General features: G+C 42.8%; 1 protein-coding gene across 1 annotated transcript in view; it reads left to right on the top strand.

Moving 5' to 3' along the window:
* STAB1 (stabilin 1) overlaps positions 1-20715 on the top strand; it is a 335521-nt gene that overhangs the window by 191653 nt on the left and 123153 nt on the right. The window contains exons 43-48 of the mRNA XM_029599456.1: positions 1321-1394; positions 4549-4623; positions 7722-7841; positions 9517-9564; positions 13009-13092; positions 15859-16005. Coding sequence (XP_029455316.1) covers positions 1321-1394; positions 4549-4623; positions 7722-7841; positions 9517-9564; positions 13009-13092; positions 15859-16005 — 548 coding nt within the window. The remainder of the gene's footprint in view (positions 1-1320; positions 1395-4548; positions 4624-7721; positions 7842-9516; positions 9565-13008; positions 13093-15858; positions 16006-20715) is intronic.

Genomic DNA, 20715 nt, shown 5'->3' with positions numbered 1-20715 from the left:
TGCCCCCCAGAATGCCCCTAATTTAGCCAGCTGAGTTCTACCTGGATAACTTATTATCCAGCTAAAACATAGCCAGCTAAGTGTCCAAATATTAATTTAGCGAAATAATTTCTGAGTTATCCATCTAAAAGCTTCTTAACATATAGAAACATAGAAATGACGGCAGAAGAAGACCAAGTGGCCCATCCAGTCTGCCCAGCAAGCTTTCACACTTATTTTCTCATACTTATCTGTTACTCCCACCGCTGAGTTCAGGGCCTTTATTGGTAGCTTTTTGATTCTAATTTCTTTCCACCCCCACCACTGATGCAGAGAGCAGTGTTGGAGCTGTATCAAAGTGAAGAATAATGCTTAATGTTTGAGGGTAGTAACCGTCGTATCGAGCAAGTTACCCCGATGTTTGTATATTCATACTACTCAGATCAATAGATCTCCAACATGCTTTGAATGTGGGTGGCAAACAGGAAATAGACTGCTGTTCTTAAATTAAGAGGTCTCCTTAGCTTGGAAACTGGGGCAATTATGGCTTGTTCTCAATGATTAAACTAAACCCAACCTCCAACAGTCTCTTTTCTTCCTTTATCTTCAGTTCGCCATGCCTATGCCTCATTGTTCTGCTCTCATCTTCTTGTCCCCCATATCCTCTTCTAGATGCCCAACCCATCATAAATTGTTTTCCCAGTGATTGGGGCAGCCTCAGCCATTTTGAAGAGGAGAGAGGTATCATGCAATGGTTTATAAACAATTCTGAGAATGGATGGGCAAACCTTTTAGACAAAAAAAAAAAATGTACAGTCTTAAATTACATATCAGACAGTTTTATATTCAGTTTGTAGAAATCTATCCAAAGAAAAAAGTGGCCAAAATCCAGCGAATGCTCCATGAGCATGTATTGTTGAAATATAATATGCTAAGCTCACTGGACAAACTTAGCAGAAATGGATAAACAAAGAAAACCTGCTAATATCCGCATGAACAAGCATGAACTCCCCTGAAAGTTTTCCACTTAATGTTTTGGGAAGATTTTCATGGAGTAGAGCTACCTAAAATGTATAATGCTGTTTGAACCCCAAATGATTTGTACATCCCTGGTTCTAAGTGCCACAAACAGAAAAAACAAAAAAAGATTGAATTAAGATGCTTACACATCCTAAGAATGCACTTTCATAAGCACACTAAGATTTCTCGGAGTTGTTTCAAAGAAAGTTCATCTGGGTGTGCAGGTCCTGATATTGGTGACCAGCCGTAGTGTCCTCTGCGAGTTGGCACTGTAGCTTTATAGATTAATCCCCCTGCTGTACCTGTCATCTCTTCTCACAGAAATTGATGGCTGCTTAGAGAAAAATGGAGGCTGCCATAGCAATGCAGAATGTACTAAAACTGGACCCAATTTGGTAAGAATGGTTTACATTTATTTACGTATTTATTTAAAGCATTTTTATATTCCGCCTCCTCCAATCCCTTGTTCAGGGCAGATTACGACATATCCATTCATAACAAAATGAACACATAACACTATAAACATTATCTTAGCACTCAACATGTTACGAGCACTATCAAAACAGATAACAAAATTATGTCTGTTTGAAATGCCTGCATAAAATACGCATTTAACTTTTTTCTGAAAGCTTTTAAATCTTTCTGTCCCCTTAGCTCTACTGGGAGAGCATTCCACAATGTAGGACCAATATAGAAAAATGCTCATGACTATGTTTATTGCAATCTGTATTTCTTTAAAGGTAAAATAATTATCACATTTTTCTCAGAGAATCTCAGTAACCGAACTGATTTATATTCAATTAACTTACATGCTAAAGTGCAAGGAGCTTAAAAATTGTCACTAAGACCTTAAACTGAGCTCTCCACTGTATTATAAGCCAATGTTGATCTTCTAACAGTGATGAAATGTGATCCCTGTACATAGCACCAGTAAGCAGTCTAGCTGCTGCATCCTGTACTAGTTACAGTATCCTAATTAGGCATTTTGGTAGCCCAACATATAAGCTGTTGCAATAATATAATTGGCCAAACACTAAAGCCTGCAAAACTGTTCTAAACTGATCCTCAGAAAATAGCAATATTAGTGGCCTCAACATTTTCAGTTCAAAAAAACCTAGCTTTTACATGTGTTTTAAGGCTCGAGTTTGAGTCAATGATCATTTTCAAGTTCCTTGCTTCAAAAGAAATAGGCAAAATTAAGCCTTCATAATTAATATTGAGCTTTCTGTCTCTTGGGACCTTTTTGCTACCCATAACAAAATAGCCTTTCGAAGATTTTGAACAAATTTGTTCTGCTTCAACCAACATTTGAGTATATTTATTTTATTTATTTATTTAAATTCTTTTACTATACCGATACTCAAGACGCGGTCTTATCGTACCGGTTTACAATAGAACAGGGGAAACCAATTAACAACTATATAGAAGGTAAAAAGTTACATCAAACAGGGTTTGATGTAACTTTTTACATCATGTATATGGAGATTGTTTCAAAAAAATATAGTTAGAAAAGAGCTATCTGGCTCACTAGGGATAAAAATAAGCTGGATATCATCCACATATAATAAATACAATACCCCCCAGAGATGTTAATAAATTTCCCAAGGGCTGAAGCTAAATATTAAATAGAAAAGAAGACAGCGCAGAGCCCTGTGGAACTCCCGAACCCAATACCCTCCACATAGAGTGGTACTGGCCTGTCTGAATGCGCTGTTTCCTTTCCTGCAGAAATGAAGCAAACCATGAGAGCACAGTACTACCTATCCCCAGATGATGGAGACGCCTTATCAATAATTCATTACTTCCTGTGACAAAAGCTGCAAAATTATCCAATTGCACCAATAGTCCAGCGCCTCCAATATCCCATCTGCAAAGTAACAAATCCATAAGCAATAGCAACAGGGTCTCTGTTCCATGTACCTTCCTAAATCCATATTATTAGTTAAACAGCTCTTGCTCTCCGAGAGCTCCTCTAATTGTGATACACACACTTTTCGAGGACCTTTCCAATGTGAGAAGAGTAGAGATCGGATGATAATTTGATAGCTACTCAATAGGAAGAGCTGGATTCTTTTGAACAGGCCTAATGGTTGCTATCATTAGCTGTACATGTGTACATTCCTCTTTTAGAGATTTATTTATCATATGAGCAATACATTCAAGAATTCTATTTTTCATGCCCTTAACTATCTCAAAAGGACATGGATCTAACTGATAGTAAGTTGATTTAAGATTAGAATTCGCCGATAGTACCTTTATTTGTAATGTATAACTAGAGGATCTCCAACTATCAAGCAAATTGACTTGTATTGCTTAAATTGGTGTGTTGTTCTCAATAACATACTGCAATTGAATCTTACAAATTTTCTCTTCAGAGTAATCAGCAATAAAGACACAGTTAATCAGAGACTGATTATGTATTTTTGGCTTCATAATAAGTTTTTTAACTATATAAATCAGTTCACTTGGGTGATATATAGACTTCTCAATCCTGGCAGATATAAAGTAACACCTAACTTTATGACAATTTGCTTTATAATCTTTCAGTATCTGCATTTGTAACTGTTTATCTCTCACACTATGACTTTTACGCTATCTCCTCTTGATTTTTCTAATAGACTTTGGTTTACAGGATTCTTAGTAAACCATGGGGCATGTTTTCATATGCACCTGGTTTCTTCCATCCTAGGAGAAGCTACTATAAGCATAAGTATTTGACAATGAAGAATTCCATTTATTGATTGCTTCCTTCACACTTACTCCCTCTTCATAGAGTCCCTGTAGTCCAGATTTTACCAAAGGTTTCTAGACTGACCTGAGGTCTGACAACTTTTTACTATCATGATGGCAAATTCCTTGCAATTTATACTCACACACTTTAAAAAGAATTACAGCATGATGGGACCAAAGGAGTTCAAGAATAAGAAATTGGGAAATTTGCCCTACCCAGTTTTTGTGACAAAACAGCTCCAACATAGGACCTGCCTCGTGTAGGGGACTAAATCAATTGTATGAGGTCAACGGCTCCCCTAACTGATGATAGCTCTCTAACATATAAAGAATTACCACAGTCAGCATTGAAACATTGCAAATTCAGGCTAATACCGGACATTCATTTTATGCTTTCTAATCACAGCACTGTAGAAGCAGGCATAAAGTTTAATGTGCCCGCATACTGTAAACAGTAATTTCCATGAGCCCGCAGATCTGTGCTGGAGATTTGTAATGGGGTTTTGCTGGAGACTGGCTGATTTTGTTGGTCACTCAGATGCATTAAATGGATCTCCCCTGCTGAAGATTTTGGAGACTTCAGCAAAACAGAACTACAGGACTGAGAAGTTCCAGCAATTGGGAGAGTCTGTGCAAAGTAGAAAAGGGATGAGAAACAAAACTATTATGAAAAAATAATTTAAATTTAAATAGGGAGACACAGGGCTAAAACTGAGTGTCCTGTCCTTAAATCCTACTGTCAGAAACAGTTTCCATGATATTTTTTTTTAATTCATTTTAAGATTTCAGAATGACTTCTTGTTATCTCTTCTTTTGTAGGTGGCCTGTAATTGTGCCTCTGGGTACAGCGGTGATGGAATAGAGAAATGCGACCCCATCAATCTTTGCAGAGAGGTTTGACAGTGTTCATGTTGCTGTAATGTGGAGGTTCTCTATTGAAACTTTCCAAGGAGGTCTATATTCAAAGGGGTCCTAGCTGACTTGTAAGGATTTAGCTGGCTAGATCAAAGCCTTTAAATTTAGTCAGTTAGCCTAGCCAATTTTCACCAGGTGGCTAAATGTAGCTGGCGAACATCTGGGTGGGCCCATGGGCAGGGTTTAGGCGAGAGGAGAAAGTCAGGTGGCTAGTACTGCATCTGAGAATTAGCCACCTAATTTGGCTGGCCAAATCTAGGCACTTCTATAGCAGTCCTGAGCTAAGGAACCATCCACCATTTTTCCCCCATGCCCTGACTTCCTTCCTCTTCGCCAATACCCAGTGAATAATAATAATTTTAAAAAGTTATATCCCCTAAGTCTGCTCCCCCACCCACAAAGAAAATTGTCGTCCCCCCCCCCCCCCCCCCCCCACACACACCCTGATGCTCCGAGGCTCTACTTATGCTGGGATCTTAACCCTCAGGGCACCAGACCATAGTTGAACAAATCATCAAAATGCTATATTACAGACTCTTGTTTGTCTTGACTAGATTGAAAGCTCCATGGAGCAGGGACTGTTGTATGTGTATCTGTACAGCACTATGTACGTCTAGCAGTGCTTTAAAAATAAATAATGCTATCAGTAGTACTAGACTTTTCTACAGTACTACTAAGCATATGCAGAGCAGAGGATTTGATCCTCCTGATGCCCCATAGGCGCACACAAGTGGTTGACCTCCCCCCCCCCCCCCCCCGCCAAAATCATGAGTCTGAAGGAGATTTCCCCTCAATGACGTATCAGTGGACCGTCCTCATAGTGACTTGGCCACTGAAGCTACTTCCAGTAACAGTAGTGGACTTCCCATGGCTTGGCCACCCTCTGTCTTTTGGGAAGTCCTCTCCTGAATATGCAGCACTGTACAGATACGAATAACAGTCCCTGCTGTATGGGGCTTACAGTCTAGTTGAAACATACAGATATGACAGACAAATGTCTAGAAACTATACAATAAGTGAGAAGGCTAAGACAAATGTCTAGTAATCACTTTTCCCTGTACGTACCCGGATCAGTCCAGACAGTGGGTTATGTCCCCCTTCCAGCAGATGGAGTCAGAGCAAAAACTGTAAGGATGGCCCCTAATAAGTTGGAGCGCCCTCTGCATCCCTTCCATATTACTCTGACTCCAGCAGATGTACACCCAATTTTATAACATACGCGCGCGCTGCTGCGCGTATGTTATAAAATCCGGGGTCGGCGAGCGCAAGGGGGTGCACACTTATGCACCTTGCACGCGCCGAGCCCTGGGGGAGGCCCAATGGCTTTGGTCCCCCCACCTTTCCCTCCCTTCCCCTTTCTAACCCCCCCCCCCCCCCCCAGCCCTACCTAAATCCCCCCCTACCTTATTTCGTTGAGTTACACCTGCCGGCTCACCATCCCCCAGTACAGGCCGCTGTGCAGGAGGATTCTGGCCTGCCCCCGGCCACGTCCCCAGACCACCCATTTTTTAAAGCCCCGGGACATACGTGCGTCCCTGGGCTTGCGCACGCCACCGAGCCTATGCAAAATAGGCTCAGCGCGCGCAGGGATAGGTTTTTGGGGGTTACGTGCGTATCTTACGGCTGAGGGGGGATATGATAGAAGTCTTTAAGATCATGAGAGGTCTTGAATGAGTAGATGCGACTTGGTTATTTTCACTTTCGAATAATAGAAGGACTAGGGGGCAATCCATTAAGTTAGCAAGTAGCACATTTAAGACTAATCGGAGAAAATTCTTTTTCACTCAACGCACAATAAAGCTCTGGAATTTGTTGCCAGAGGATGTGGTTAGTGCAGTTAGTGTAGCTGGGTTCAAAAAAGGTTTGGATAAGTTCTTGGAGGAGAAGTTTATTAATGGCTATTAATCAATTTTACTTAGGGAATAGCCACTGCTATTAATTGCATCAGTAGCATGGGATCTTCTTGGTGTTTGGGTAATTGCCAGGTTCTTGTGGCCTGGTTTTGGCCTCTGTTGGAAACAGGATGTTGGGCTTGATGGACCCTTGGTCTGACCCAGCATGGCAATTTCTTATGTTCTTATATTCTTAAACTTTTAAATACCTGAAATATATTGATAATGCACAAGATCAAACTTTTGATGATGGAAAGAGAACTGTAGAATAGGGGTCATGGTTTGAAACTCCAAGGGGGCAGACTCAGGAACAATGTCAGGAAATATTTCTTCACAGAAAGGTTAGTGGATGCATGAAATGCCCTCCTGGAAGAGCTGTTAAAAACAAGAGCAGAAATGGAATTTAAAAGGGAATGGGATAAACACAGAGAATCCCTAGTAGCTGAGGATGGAAATGAAGAAACAGGGTACACTTAGGTGGAACATTTCTACCTGGGAGTAATCTGCACAGTATGGCAGTTACAAACCCTAAACAACTTGCAGGGCAAATTGGCTGGACTCTTTGGGACTTTATTTGCTATCATTTACTGTATTACTTTGTGTGGAATTAGCAGTGATGGGGTAGGGCATAGATAAGAGCATGAGCCCAAGACGAACAGATGGAAAAATCCCTCCAGAGTTTGGTGCTTCCAACACATGCAGTGCACATGCGCCAAAACACGTAGTGTGTCCTGTGCACTTGAATTTCTGCAAGGGGATCACAGAAATAAGCAGGATAAAACTCCTGAACAGTTACAGAAATCACTTTCTGCAACATTTATATTTCATTCTCCCACAGCATAAATTGAACTGGAAAGAAGCTTCTGTGTGCTACAGCAGCATTTTCTGTATTCGCACTTGCTCAAAGTTTTGTTTCATTTAGCTTATTTCCTTGATTTACCACAAAGTCATTGAATAATATGAACGTGGTTTACATAAAATTATAAGTAGCAAATTCAAAACATTACTTAAAAAGAAAATACAATTAAGAATTAAATTGCAATCAGATTTTAAATGCTATTTATGACATAAAATAAAACATAAGCAAATATAGAAAACCATTAGTAAGCCAGTGTTTGCTCCTGGCTCTCCAGTTTTCCTTTGGATTGGTGGTTCTGAAGTGTACCTGTTGTGTTTCCTTGACAGAACAACGGGGGCTGTAGTCCACTTGCTGTTTGCCGGTACACGGGTCCTGGAACTAGATTCTGTTCCTGTAAGGAGAAATTTGAAGGAGACGGCATCACCTGTGTGGGCAAGATTTCTCTGGTAATGTCAGTATATATGTCATGTTTTTTTATACACTCTGGCCACCTCCTAGCCATATGATTTGGTGTTGAATCTGATAAATCCAGTAAGTTACTCTGTGTGGCGGTTTTTGGGTTAAAGCCAACAAAACATCTGAATGTCTTCTGATCAAACAGTACGAAATTTAAGAGAATGCTGAACCCACACAGAGGATAGAGTTTTCTTTTAAATAATGTGCACACTTTATTCCAAGAGTAAATAGTTCAATAATTTTTCCAGGGGCCGATATTCAGCCGTGGAGCGGCTAATTGAGCTAGCCGGAAACCCCTAGAATGTAGCCGCATACGGCTATGAATATCGCCGTTTTGCCATTTAGACGGATAAGTTATCTGTCTAAATGTCTTTTGAATATCGATCTCCCTGTTTTTAGTGTGTTGATTTTTTGCATGGTCAGGCGGGTCCCATACCTGCCTGGCCACCGTAATATGGTGCCAGGCTCCTCCCTGGCAAGCCGGGAGTTAAAAGTTGGGGGGGGGGGGGGATCTGCGGCTGCCCGTATCTGGGCTTGTGCCACAAGCTAGGGCAGGGGAGGGGGGGTGTGAGGAGGTTTATTTTCAAACCTCTGGTTTCTAGGGAACCTATTGGTTCCCCTTCAGCTGAGGCAGATGGGAGTGGGAGGATCCTGGGGTCCAGCAGGCTTTCGCCTCTTACCTGCCGTGCGCCTGGACGCTGATACCCGCCCACCCATCCCTAATTTTGGTTGATGTTACTGTTCGGGGGTTTGGCGTTGTCGCAGCTGGAGGGGGGGGGGGGGTAGCCCGAGCCGATCGGGGGATTATGGAGTGGTTAAAGGTGTCTGACTTGACAGGTGTCAGGTCAGTGGTTCCTAACTGAACAACTGGGTGCAGTTGTTATTGGTGCGACTCCTTGCTTGGGCGGTGGCCGGGGTCGACGTGGTCGGCCCCTTGCTGGGCAGCGGCAGGAGTCGGGGGCGGGGGGGCATGTTCGTGATGTGACTGCATACAGGCTGGGATAGCCTCTGATTGCCCGTCTTGCTGGTTCGTGGCTGATGGGCCGGGGAGGGAGGGGTAATTGATTGTTACAGTGAGCTGGCTCGGGCTCCGGGATGTTTGTTAATAAAAGCTGCGGCCTGTTGATCCCAACCTGTGTTATGTGTATTTATTGCTTGTAAAGAGATGGGCGAGGACAGAAGCGTCAGTCCTAGCTACCCCTATTACCCCCTATAATGTTTTGAATTTAATTAATTTCTATCCTACCTCCTGAAGGGAAGAAGGCTTATAAGATCACCATGTGTGTGTGTGCATGCATGTGCGAGTATATCCCCCTGATATCTTTTTTGTCTAGTGTCCTATCCCCACCAAATACTAAGGATGTAAGAGCGTGTAAGGGGATCCTGACAGGGCATTTTTGGGGGGGAACCACGTGTGCATGCGCACATGTGCGCGAGCATCCTGGAAAATAGGCTCCATTAGTTCCGCATGGAATTCTTGTTTAAAAAGTTTACCCAGCGCTATCCAGTAGGCGCAGTCTTTAGTAGAGAACAGGGAGGATCCTTGGTATGGGCTGGGTCAGGATGCCTGTAGCTTCTCCCGCTATAGACAAACAGACTGATGAAACAATATTCAAGCATCCAACATCATTAGTGAAGCACCAATGGCTGTATTTGTTTTTCTAGGAAATCCTTCATGATCCAGCGGCAGCTTTATACCAGAGGCAGCTACAGGTTAGTGGTAGTTACAATGGGCAGTAGGGATGTGAATCGTTTTTTGACGATTTAAAACAATCGTCAGATATATTTTAAATCATCAAAAATCGTTAGAGCCGCGATACAATAACAATTTCCACCGATTTATCGTCAAAAATCGTAAATCGGGGGAGGGGGGGAGGGCAGGAAAACCGGCACACCAAAACAACCCTAAAACCCACCCCGACCCTTTAAAAGAAATCCCCCACCCTCCCGAACCCCCCCTCAAAATGTTTTAAATTACCTGGGGTCCAGTGGGGGGGTCTCGGGGCGATCTCCCACTCTCGGGCCACGGCTGCGTTAAGAGAAATGGCGCCGGTGGACCTTTCCCTTACCATATGACAGGGCAAAGGTAGCGCCGGCGCCATTTTGAATATTGGCAATACGGCCCGAGTGCAGAAGGTCGCTCCCGGACCCCCGCTGTACTTTTGGCAAGTCTTGTGGAGGTCAGGAGGCCCCCCCAAGCTGGCCAAAAGTCCCTGGGGGTCCGGGAGCGATCTCCTGCACTTGTGACGTCGGGTCACAGGAACCAAAATGGCGCCGGCGCTACCTTTGCCCTGTCATATGATAAGGGCAAAGGGCCACCGGAGCCATTTCTCTTAACGCAGCCATGGCCAGAGAGCGGGAGATCGTGCCGGGACCCACCCCCACTGGACCCCAGGTAATTTAAAACATTTTGGGGGGGTTCGGGAGGGTGGAGGATTTATTTTAAAGGGTCGGGGTGGGTTTTAGGGTTGTTTTGGTGTGCCGGTTTTCCTGCCCTCCCCCCTCCCCCGATAAAACGATTTTTTAACCTAAAAAACTAAGACGATCAGATTCCCCCCCCCCCCCTCAGCCAAAATCGATCGTTTTGACAATCGATCACACGATTCACATCCCTAATGGGCAGTTCTCAGAATATATATATATATATATATATATATGGTAAAGTGTATTAAATTAACCCCATACTGCGGCTGTTTAGGTTTGCAAACTTAAACAGCAGTGATATGATTGCATCTGGCATCCAGGAAAGCACTGCGGTAACCTGCGCAATTAGAACCCTAAACAGTAACCCAGCTTTCAAACCTATCCATGGTTAGCATGGTGCATAAGTGGGCGCGTGGAGATTAATGCTGACATTTTATAAACTGTGTGGCAAGACCTAGACAGTTTATAAAATTCCATGTATTTCTGCTGTGAAACTATGTGTATATGTCCAGTGCAAGAAACTCCATATTTTCTCTACCCATTTTACAGATAAATGCGCGTATATTTTATACATGAAATAATCATGATACTGCCCAAATAAACATCCGGAATTAAACCTGGAGGTTGGTAATTTATAAAGTATGCACATATACTGATTTGAAAATACTTGTGCACAGACCATCACTGGTTCACTCATGCCTCCACATTTAACCTAGACCTCTAGCACTGCACCCTGAATCCCCACCAGTTTATCTAGACCTCCCATCCAAAAACTGAAGACAACAGATGTCAGTTAGCAGGTGTAAAAGTGTACAGATAAGTAATATATACATGTATATCTCTTACAAAATAACTACTGTGTGTCCTTCTGAACCCCAAACCGGATGCCCCCTTTCCCCCCCCCAGTAAAATACACACGCACAACTGAAAATACACGTGCACTCTTGATGTTTAGAAAATAGCATCTACCCATACACATGCTACTTACGCACCGGATACTTTAAAAATTCACTCCTACGGGAGCGCAAAAAATATTGTATTCATTTTTTTTTTTGTTCTGTTTATTTTCTGATTAATTTATTATGAACAAAATAAAAAACAAACCAAGGCCATTGTAGAAGTTAGCTATTTATATCTCTATAGGAGGGCTGCCTAGTAACTCGAGGTGAGGTTTAGGTAGTAGTGTAGGGGTTAGGGTCCACTTTTACATGCAGAGTGAGACGTACGAACAGAACAGTGCTCTCTTGTGAAGGTTTGTTGTCCTTTGGAGTGAGGAAACTCGCACAATGATGAGATTTGCACAATGCTCTCTCAACCTAGCATTTTGAAGAATGATGTGGAAAATTTGAAAAATTAGAACCAAAAAAAAAAGGAAATTAAAAAGAAAAAAAAAAAAGTCCTGTCATGTCCAGCCCTGCTCCCCACCCCGCTGCCCAAGTTGGAAAAAAAATTCACTCGGGCTCTTTCCTCAGACCATCTCCTCATCCTCTTACTCCATCTGTGTGGTCTTCACAGTGCAGTTCTAAAGTTAAGCAGATAAAGTTATCCAGCTATCTTTAAGATAGTCGGGTATATTCAATGGTGTGGCACTGCTGAATATCCTTGCCAAAGTTAGCAGGAAGTGGACAATGTTGCTGACATGGTCTATTTCATTTCATTTCATTGGCACTGAATCCAGTTAGTGTGCACTAACCACAAAATTAGGGAAAAACGAAAAAAATAACGAACCATTTTAAAAACAAAATTGAGCAAAAAATGACACAAAATGAAAACGATTCAAAAACATACACTGCGTACCCCTACTGATTATTGCTCCCAGAAACTTTTCAATGATTACGCACACGAAGGGTAGTTTTCAATAGGATTTACGTGCTTAAAATTAGCTTTTGCATGTGTAAATGCACTTTACATGAACAAGTGGGCTTTTGAAAATTGCTATGATAGTATGTTTCATTTCCGCACATAACTCCTTTGAAAATTGCCTCCACCTTTTTCAAATTGAAAGTATCTATGTAATTTCAAACCCTTCCTCATCCCCGCCCCCAGAAGCATCACTCCTATATTCTCTATGACCTCAGTTTGCAGAAAACATGCAGCCAAATTCTGCTCAATCTGAAGCCTGTGAATACTTTTGTGGCAACCCAACATATTTTGAGTTACAGTAGTCTAACCGAGAAATAACAAGTATAAAGCACCGTAACAAGGTTCTGCAAAGATAGAAAAGAGAGTAACTAGCAGACATGATGTCGGTGCAGAAATACCATCCTAGCCACAGTGATAATGTGGATATCTAGGCTTAGGACTGAATCTAAAAACGTCTTGATTTCCCCTTGAGTTTTTATTTGCAGTGGAACTCCATTGAAATTTAATGCTGTACAAGATGCTCGACTGGATGCTATACAAACTAGGGATGTGCAAAGCTTATCGTATTTCCTGTGGTTCGGGCCTTTGAAATTCGAGGGGACCCGAATTTTGGGTTAATGCGCGCTAACATTTTAACGTCAGCGCGCACTAACGGGAGTTAGTGTGCACTAACCCAAAAACAAATTTTTCCTGAAATTTCGGGAAAAATTTGTTTGGGTTTTGGGGTCCCCGAACCAGGACGAATTAGGCAATTTCGTTGAAATTGCCTAATTTGTCCTAAACAAATGCACATCCCTAATACAAACCCATTCTCAGACGTCATTTTAGAAATGTAAAGTGTATATAACTTTATATCACTCCCTGTTTCAGGCCAATAACATCAAGGACTTATCTGGAGCAGGGCCTTACACTGTCTTTATTCCTCATCGAGATGCAGTTGGTAACAGCACAACGGTAATGGGGGATGTTTTATACTATCTGAATTTGTACCAGTTTTGATCTTTAAGAGGGCCAGCACCTTTGATTTTACTTTACAGAAAAAAATGTCTGGATTTAGTTGACAGTGGGGGCTTCAAAGTTATCACTCACTTGGTTTTGAGTCTTTTATTTGTATTACCGTATCTAAGAGAACTGCAAATACCAGAATACAAAGGGAGGATGGCATCAGGGTCTTAATTTTGGAGGGTGCTGACAATTCCTGCAGCAAAACCTGACTTTCATGGCCAGGAAAATGCCCATGAGATGAGTGAGACACCCAGAGGACCGACCACTTGTGAGTAGCACTAAGAAATCATTAAGCCCCCCTGAAGCAGACGCCATCCGAAACATGGATCCATGTCGGGGAGTTTGTCATGCTGGATTTACAAGCTTCTGATATTAGAGTCACTGCGCTCACTATAACTGGTTTAAGGTCCAGATGTACTTTATCTTTTGAAAGACAAGTGCTATTATTTTATTTGCATTAAAAAAAACAAAAAACAGCATAAAACTGGACCTAAGAGTTTATCAGCTCATTTATGTGATTTCAGCTGATGCTGTGTCTGTCCTACATACTTAATAAGATAGTTGAGATATTCCTGCTTATTACTTGCTAGAAATAAATGAGCAGAGAGCCAGTACATGTTTTGATTTTCACAGGAAAATCTTCTTAACATTCAGGTAACAGCAGCACTGGAAATACAAAGGAAATTCTGTTTGCAGACACTGCACTTGATTGAGTAACGGAAAGCTTGCAAGCCTACTGAGATAATTATTGATGCATTATGTTCATATTTCATGAGCAAAGTATTGCTCTGTTAATCCACTTGAACATGTAGAAATAAGGGTCAATAAACAAGTCGTAGATGAGAACTTTTTTATTGGACTAACTTTAAGAAGACTGTGAGTAGCTTTGCGCAGTTAACTTCCTTTCATCGCTGATCTAATGAAGGGAGAATAGGCATGTGCAGCACAAACATTTTCATTTTGGTTTGTTTTATATTTTGGGGGGGTTTATTACTTTTCATCTCATTTAATATTTTATTTTTCAGTTCAATTTTCTTCCTGATCCAAAAAAAAGCCATTAAAAAATAAAAAAAATAAAAAGGCCCTCTCAAAACCCCTCCCACCTAAAAGAGAGTCAGTGGGCCTGGGCCTACCTGGAAGAGCTGAACCAAGCCAAGCTGGGGTCTCCCCAGACCCCCTCCAACCACCTCCTTCTACCTCTGAAAGAAAATTGTATGGCCCCAGATCTACCCAGCTGGACTGAACCAGGCACAACTGAGGCCTTCATGAGTCTCTGCCACCACCCCCTAAAATATTTTATGAGGCTAGGGTCCTCCCTGGCTCCCACGTGCCCCTGCCCTGTTCATCTTGGGGTAATGCCCCCTCGCTCCTATAAATGTACCGCTATACAAAATAATGGTGTCAGCCGCACCTGAGACAGCTACCAAAGTGATGCCAGCATTGGGGCTGCTGGCACCATTATTAAATCTCCAGGAGGCAAAGCGGGTGCAAGTGGGCATCGCTATTGCCCTTTTTATCTTGCAGACCCCACGGAAGAGGGAATAAATGGAAGTTGTTAGGTCCCTGGCCCTGATAAATGTTTCGGGGGGGGGGGCATGAGAGACATAGGGAAGCCCAGCTGGGCCAGGATGAGCTCAACCGATAGGCCCAGACCCCATGATTTTCTTTCAGGGGTGGTAGGGGGATTGGAAGGGCCCAGGGAAGCCTCGATTTTAAAATCTGCGTCACTCACGCACAGCCCACATACTCATATTTATATATGGGCCTTTTAGCATGAGCAACACTTTTAAAATTTGGCTCTAAATCTTATGTAAAACCATGCTAAAGAATTTTTGGAAAAGTTTTGTTGCATAGGCCTCATTATCCCCCCAACAAATGACTAAGTAAAAATAGGTCTTGAGAATGAAATCTCAAATGTTCAGGGCTTTTTCTACCCAGATAGAATTTTGGATCGCCATTAAAAATCAACATGATGGGCTTATGAATATATCTGGAAAATATTTTCACTCTCGCTTTCTATGTGTAATATGTTAGATGAGACTGGGGATAAGGAAAGTTTTATATACAATTTTTCCTATATGGCACCAAACGTTTCTCAGATATAACGCTCTGAGAATGGACAGGAGGTGAGGCTAAGAGAAATGAAGAGACGATGAATGCATGGAGCATGAGGAGAACCAGTGAAGGGGAGAGAATGTAAGAATGGTGAATGAATGGATAGTGATGGGAAGAAGAAAAAGGATGAATGAATGGAGATCAGTAGGGCAGAAAGGAGGAGGAAGGAATGAAGAGCAATGAATGAGGAGAAAGAGTTTGGATGACTGGATCGGGAATGATTGGTTTAGAAGAGTGTGTGAAGGTTTGAGCTCTATCTACCTAAATTGTATGCCCACCACCTTACAAAGCACCAGAAAGTTGCAGCGTCACCCTTGGTGTCTGTCTAGTTAGATGGCATTCATGCAATGATATAATCCCACCAGTAATGCAAGTTCTTTCCCTTGCTAGGTCTTTTCTTTCAGGCTGTTTTTCTTCCCTCTAAGCATTCTTTCAGGACTTTACTTTCAAGCCCTCTTTTTTTCTCCATCATTTCTCTTCCTTTGCTCTTCCAGACCCTTTCTTTTGTGTCTGATTGGTTGGGTAAAACATTACTGGAGAGTGAAGGCTTTTAGGAATACTGAGCACGTGTGACTTCCTATACCCGTTTTCTTTCTGTAGTTTGAAGAGTGGCAGAAGAAGAATCTCAGTGGGAATTTGATTCGCTATCACATTGTAGGATGTCAGCAGCTACTAATTAGTGATCTGAAAGAACAAACATCTGTCACGGCCTTAACAGGAGGCAGAATCAGGATTTCCGTGAAAGAGGTAATTACTAAACAACAATACTTAATTTTTTAGCATTTATTAATTCTTAAATCTACCATCGAGAGATGATCTTTGTTGGGACAGAGCTAGCAATGAAAAGGGTCATCCTCAGAAGGGGTTATCCTTCCAGCCTTCAGCCAGCTAGACTTCCTGGCTAGAGGGGAAAAAATAAGGGAAAAATGCAAACAGTGTCTCCAGAAATATAGGTACCTATGCAATAAAGTTTAGCCTGCATATTAAGGCCCTTGTACAAATGCTAAACAGAGCATGCTATGCAGGAAGACCTTTTATTTTTTTTTAGCTTGCTTTTCTAAATAATGCTCAAGGTGGCTTACAGCATTTTTAGAATTCAGATACAGTAAGTACCTTCCCAGAAGAGCTTACAATCTAACCCCCTCATTTATCAAAATGCATTTTTGCAAAGCCCTATTTTAGCTACAGCTTTGTCAGGAGTGTTTATGGCTGATCACCCATTGTGATGTGTTTTGAGGAAGCTCCCAGAGCATCCACCTAGCCTTATGAGAGAGAGAGAGAGGGAGAACCTAGCCATAATATCCTGACCCTAGATAGGTATTTATATCTCTATCAGGCCGATACAGTAAGGAGCGGTAGGAAGAGCTGTGTTAGTGCCGGGCACACCCGCGTTTGCTGCACGCACAGTCCGGCTCACCTACCGCTCGATACTGTATTAAAATCGCATGCAAATTCAAGCCGTGTCCAACGCACATCCATGAAGCGTAATCCATTTTACTGTAAAGGCGCTTATATACAGCGCCTATACAGTATCCTGGGTGCGCTGGTACCTGTCATTTCAAATGTCATTTCAAATGACATTTGAAATGCTCTCGCGACACGACATATAAAGTGTAACTTACTTTTCTTGCAGCCCTCCTCCGGAGATGGACCACGGCTCCCCTGCCTCCCGGGGGCAGCCGGCGGCGAAAGCGGCCCCCGCCGGCGAAGATGGATGCCTGCGCGGGCCCTCTGCCACGATCACTCCCGGGCGAATTCTTTACTAAAGCGCGGCCTCTCCTCCGAAGCTTCTTCGCTCTTCCGCCGTGACGTCAATTTGGGCACTCAAGCCAGCAAAAGTGCATGAACGGGCATGCATGCGTGACGTCACTTTGCTGGCTTGAGCGCCCAAATTGACATCACGGCGGAAGAGCGAAGAAGCTTCGGAGGAGAGGCCGCGCTTTAGTAAAGAATTCGCCCAGGAGCGATCGTGGCAGAGGGCCCGCGCAGGCATCCATCTTCGCCGGCGGGGGCCGCTTTCGCCGCCGGCTGCCCCCGGGAGGCAGGGGAGCCACGGTCCGTCTCCAGAGGAGGGCTGCAAGAAAAAATTAACTTACACTTTACATGTCAAGTCGCTTTTCCCCTTTTCCGCTTTTTTCGCTTTTCGTTGCTTCGGGAGGAGGAGAGAGAGGACTGGGCTGCCCCGGAGACCAGCACCCATGGACGCGGCCAGGGCAGGTGAGTGAGGGCTGGGGGAAAGTTTGCCACCTACCCTTACCCCTGCCTCTAACGCAGGGGTAAGGGTAGGCGGTAAGTTAGCAGGATAAACGCACGGCAAAACTGCAGGTTCAAAAAGCGATAATCGGGGCATGTGTTACTGTATGGGAGGGAATAGCTAATCCGATCGTTTACATCTCATATACATGCTACGGGCGGAAGGGGTTTCCCGTTGATTTAAAGAGGTGGTAAGAATGGGTTAAAGGGGATAGTGAATCGCGGGTTGGAATAACGCGGCCAAATTGTGAGTAGAAAGCGGGTTAGAAGCAGGGTAACAGCGGCTGCACTTTACTGTATTGACCTGTATGGGAGGCCCACCTAGTCACTCGAGGTGAGGTTTAGGTATTAGTGTAGAGGGTTAGGGGCCACTTTGACAATCAATGTGAGACATACGAACAGAACAGTGCTCTCTTGTGAACATTTGATGACCCTCGGAGTGAGGAAACTCACCCAAAGATGAGATTTGTGCAATGTTCTCTCAGCCTAGCTTGATGTTATCTACGTAGAGAGTCCATCAAGCTAGGTTGAGAGAATATTGCAGAAATCTCATATTTGGGTGAATTTTCTCACTCTGAAGGACATCAAATCTTCACAAGAGAACACTGTTCTGTTCGAACGTCTCACATTGAATGCCAAAGTGGCCCCTAAACCCTACACTACTTCCTAAACCTCACCTCGAGTAACTAGGTGGGCCTCCCATGGAGATATAAATACCTATCTAGGGTCAGGGTATTATGGTTAGGCTCTCTCTCTTTCCCTCTCTTCCTCTCTCCCCCTCCAACTTAGCTCTTCACATAGGTATTAGTGCAAATTGCAATAAACTCCCTGTTACCATAAAACATGCCCCTTTTCCTAACGCATGCGATATTTACTGCATTTTGATAAATCCAGACCTAAGTGAGGAATTATAATCAGACAATGTGGAATTAAAGTGACTTTCTCAAGGTCACAAGGAAGTACATATTCAGTAAGCCAGCAAGTGGACAAGTTATCCAGCTAAAGTTAACTGGCTAACTTGTCCAGATAATAGGTAGGATAAATGTCTCACTGAATATACACACCTAAAGTTAACTGACTACATATAGCCAAATAACTTAAAACCTAACCAGCTATGTTTAAATAAAACCGATTAGGTTTTAGCATTATCCGGCTTTGTGTGGCTGGATAGCCTGCCATTTAACCAGATATCTTCAAAAAGATCCAGTTAAGAAGCACTGTTAAATTTAAAAAAAAAAAAAAAAAAAAGTTCTTTTTGTGCCTGAGGCTTGATTTCATATATGCGCTGCTGGGTCATGCAAGCCTCCCCCCAAACCCCTCCAATGTTATAAAAAAAAAAAAAGAAATACATAAAATCCTCAAGACTGCGCCACCCAGCCCACCCCCTTTCCCAGATGCTTTTTAATTTAAATGTTGGCTCTCCCCTTCCCACCCATCTACAACCTCTATAAACCATGGCTGCACGCGCACACACACACACACCTCAGACCAAAAAATCCCCAGTTGGGAGTGAGATATTCACTTATCTGTTCCTGGTGCTTGCAGCGCATCTCTATCAGTGCTGGAAGCGTAAGCTCCACCTCAGTTTATGCTTGCAGCGCAGCTCTGACAGGAGACGCGCTGGAAGCACAAACTCCCCCTCAGTTTATGCTTGAAGCGCAGCTCTCCCTCAGTTTATGCTTGCAGCACAAACTCCCCCTCAGTTTATGCTTGCAGTGCAGCTCTGACAGGAGATGTGCTGGAAGCGTAAACTCTCCTGCTGTCTGAGCAGTACTGGAAATGAAAACTGAGGAGGAGCTTTCACTTCCAGCGCTTCTCCTGTCAGGGCTGCGCGTGAAGTGCGAGCTGGGTAGGTGAATACGTTGCTCCCGCCTTTCTTAGCCTGGGAAGGTGGCGGCCAGGTTGTAAATGGGGGGGAGGGGCAAGAGATTGCTCACATTTAAATTATAAAGCAACTAGGAAGAAGGGGGGCCCATGATTTGAGAATTTTACTCAATTTGTTAACACTGGAGACATTTTGGGGGGATGGGGGGAACATGACCCGGCAGGGCAATGTATGACATATTTGGGGGGGGGGGGGGGGCAGAGAATCAGATCACTTGCTTAAAATTAACTTTTTTTTCTTTTTAACAGTGCCACTTGACTGGGTATCTTTGAAGATATCTGGTTAAGTGGCAGGTTATCCAGTCAAATGAGGCCAGATATATTGTTATCCAGCTAAGGACCCAATTTCATAAGAATTTTCTCTCATTCTCTGTCTAGGGTAAAATGCTTAGTATATGACCCTCTAACTTAGATAATGACTTTTCTGGTTATAATTTAGCCAGATAAATGGCCTATCATTTTAAAAGTTTCCATTTAGAAGATATCTTTTGAACTATTTGGCTAAATAACTTTGAATATGGACCTCTTCGAGTGTCAGTGAGGAAAATGCATGTTAAAAGGGATCCAAAAAGATATAAGCTTTAGCATATTAAAATTAGCATGTCCTTGCATGCAAATTAATGAATATCATATGTAAATGAGGGTGTAGCATGTGCTTGGTAAATAATGTAGCATGCACATCCTCTGAACGATTTACTTTGCCAACTGATTCATATTTAACCTTTAGCTGAGACTTGTGTTAACCTATCTGTCACTTACTAAGGAGAAGCTTCATAGCATGATCACACTAAATTAACCATGTTCTTGAGAGAGCTCAGCTAACTGGAAACAGAAAATGAAAACCATAGAGAGAAGAAAGCTCTGTACAACTGTCTTTCTGACACTATACACTTGAGTTCTCTTAAACAAAAAAAAATATGATGGCACTTCCATGTACACTAATGTGGTCTACAGGCCTCCAAATTAGACAGAAAAACTGGACAGAGATTTGACTGAAGACATCCATAAGGTGGGAAAGAAGGTAGAAGTGTTGCTCGGAGATTTTAATCTGCAAGATGTGGATTGGAATATCTCTGCTGCAGAATCTGTAAGGAACAGGTAGATTGGGGATGCGTATCCAGGGGCTCTGCTTAGACAAACGGCGATGGAACCCATGAGGGGAGGAGCAATACTGGACTTGGTGCTCACAAATGGAAAGAGTATCTCTAATGTCCAGGTAGGTGCCCATCTGAGTGCCAGAGATCGTCAGATGGTATGGTTTGATATAACGGATAAGATGGACCGAAGTCACATGAAGATCAAAGTCATGGATTTCAGAAA

Source organism: Rhinatrema bivittatum, chromosome 4 (genome assembly GCF_901001135.1).
Source record: "Rhinatrema bivittatum chromosome 4, aRhiBiv1.1, whole genome shotgun sequence".
NCBI lineage: Eukaryota > Metazoa > Chordata > Amphibia > Gymnophiona > Rhinatrematidae > Rhinatrema > Rhinatrema bivittatum.
The sequence above is the reverse complement of the archived record's forward strand: the minus strand, read 5'-3'. Positions and strand labels throughout refer to the sequence as shown.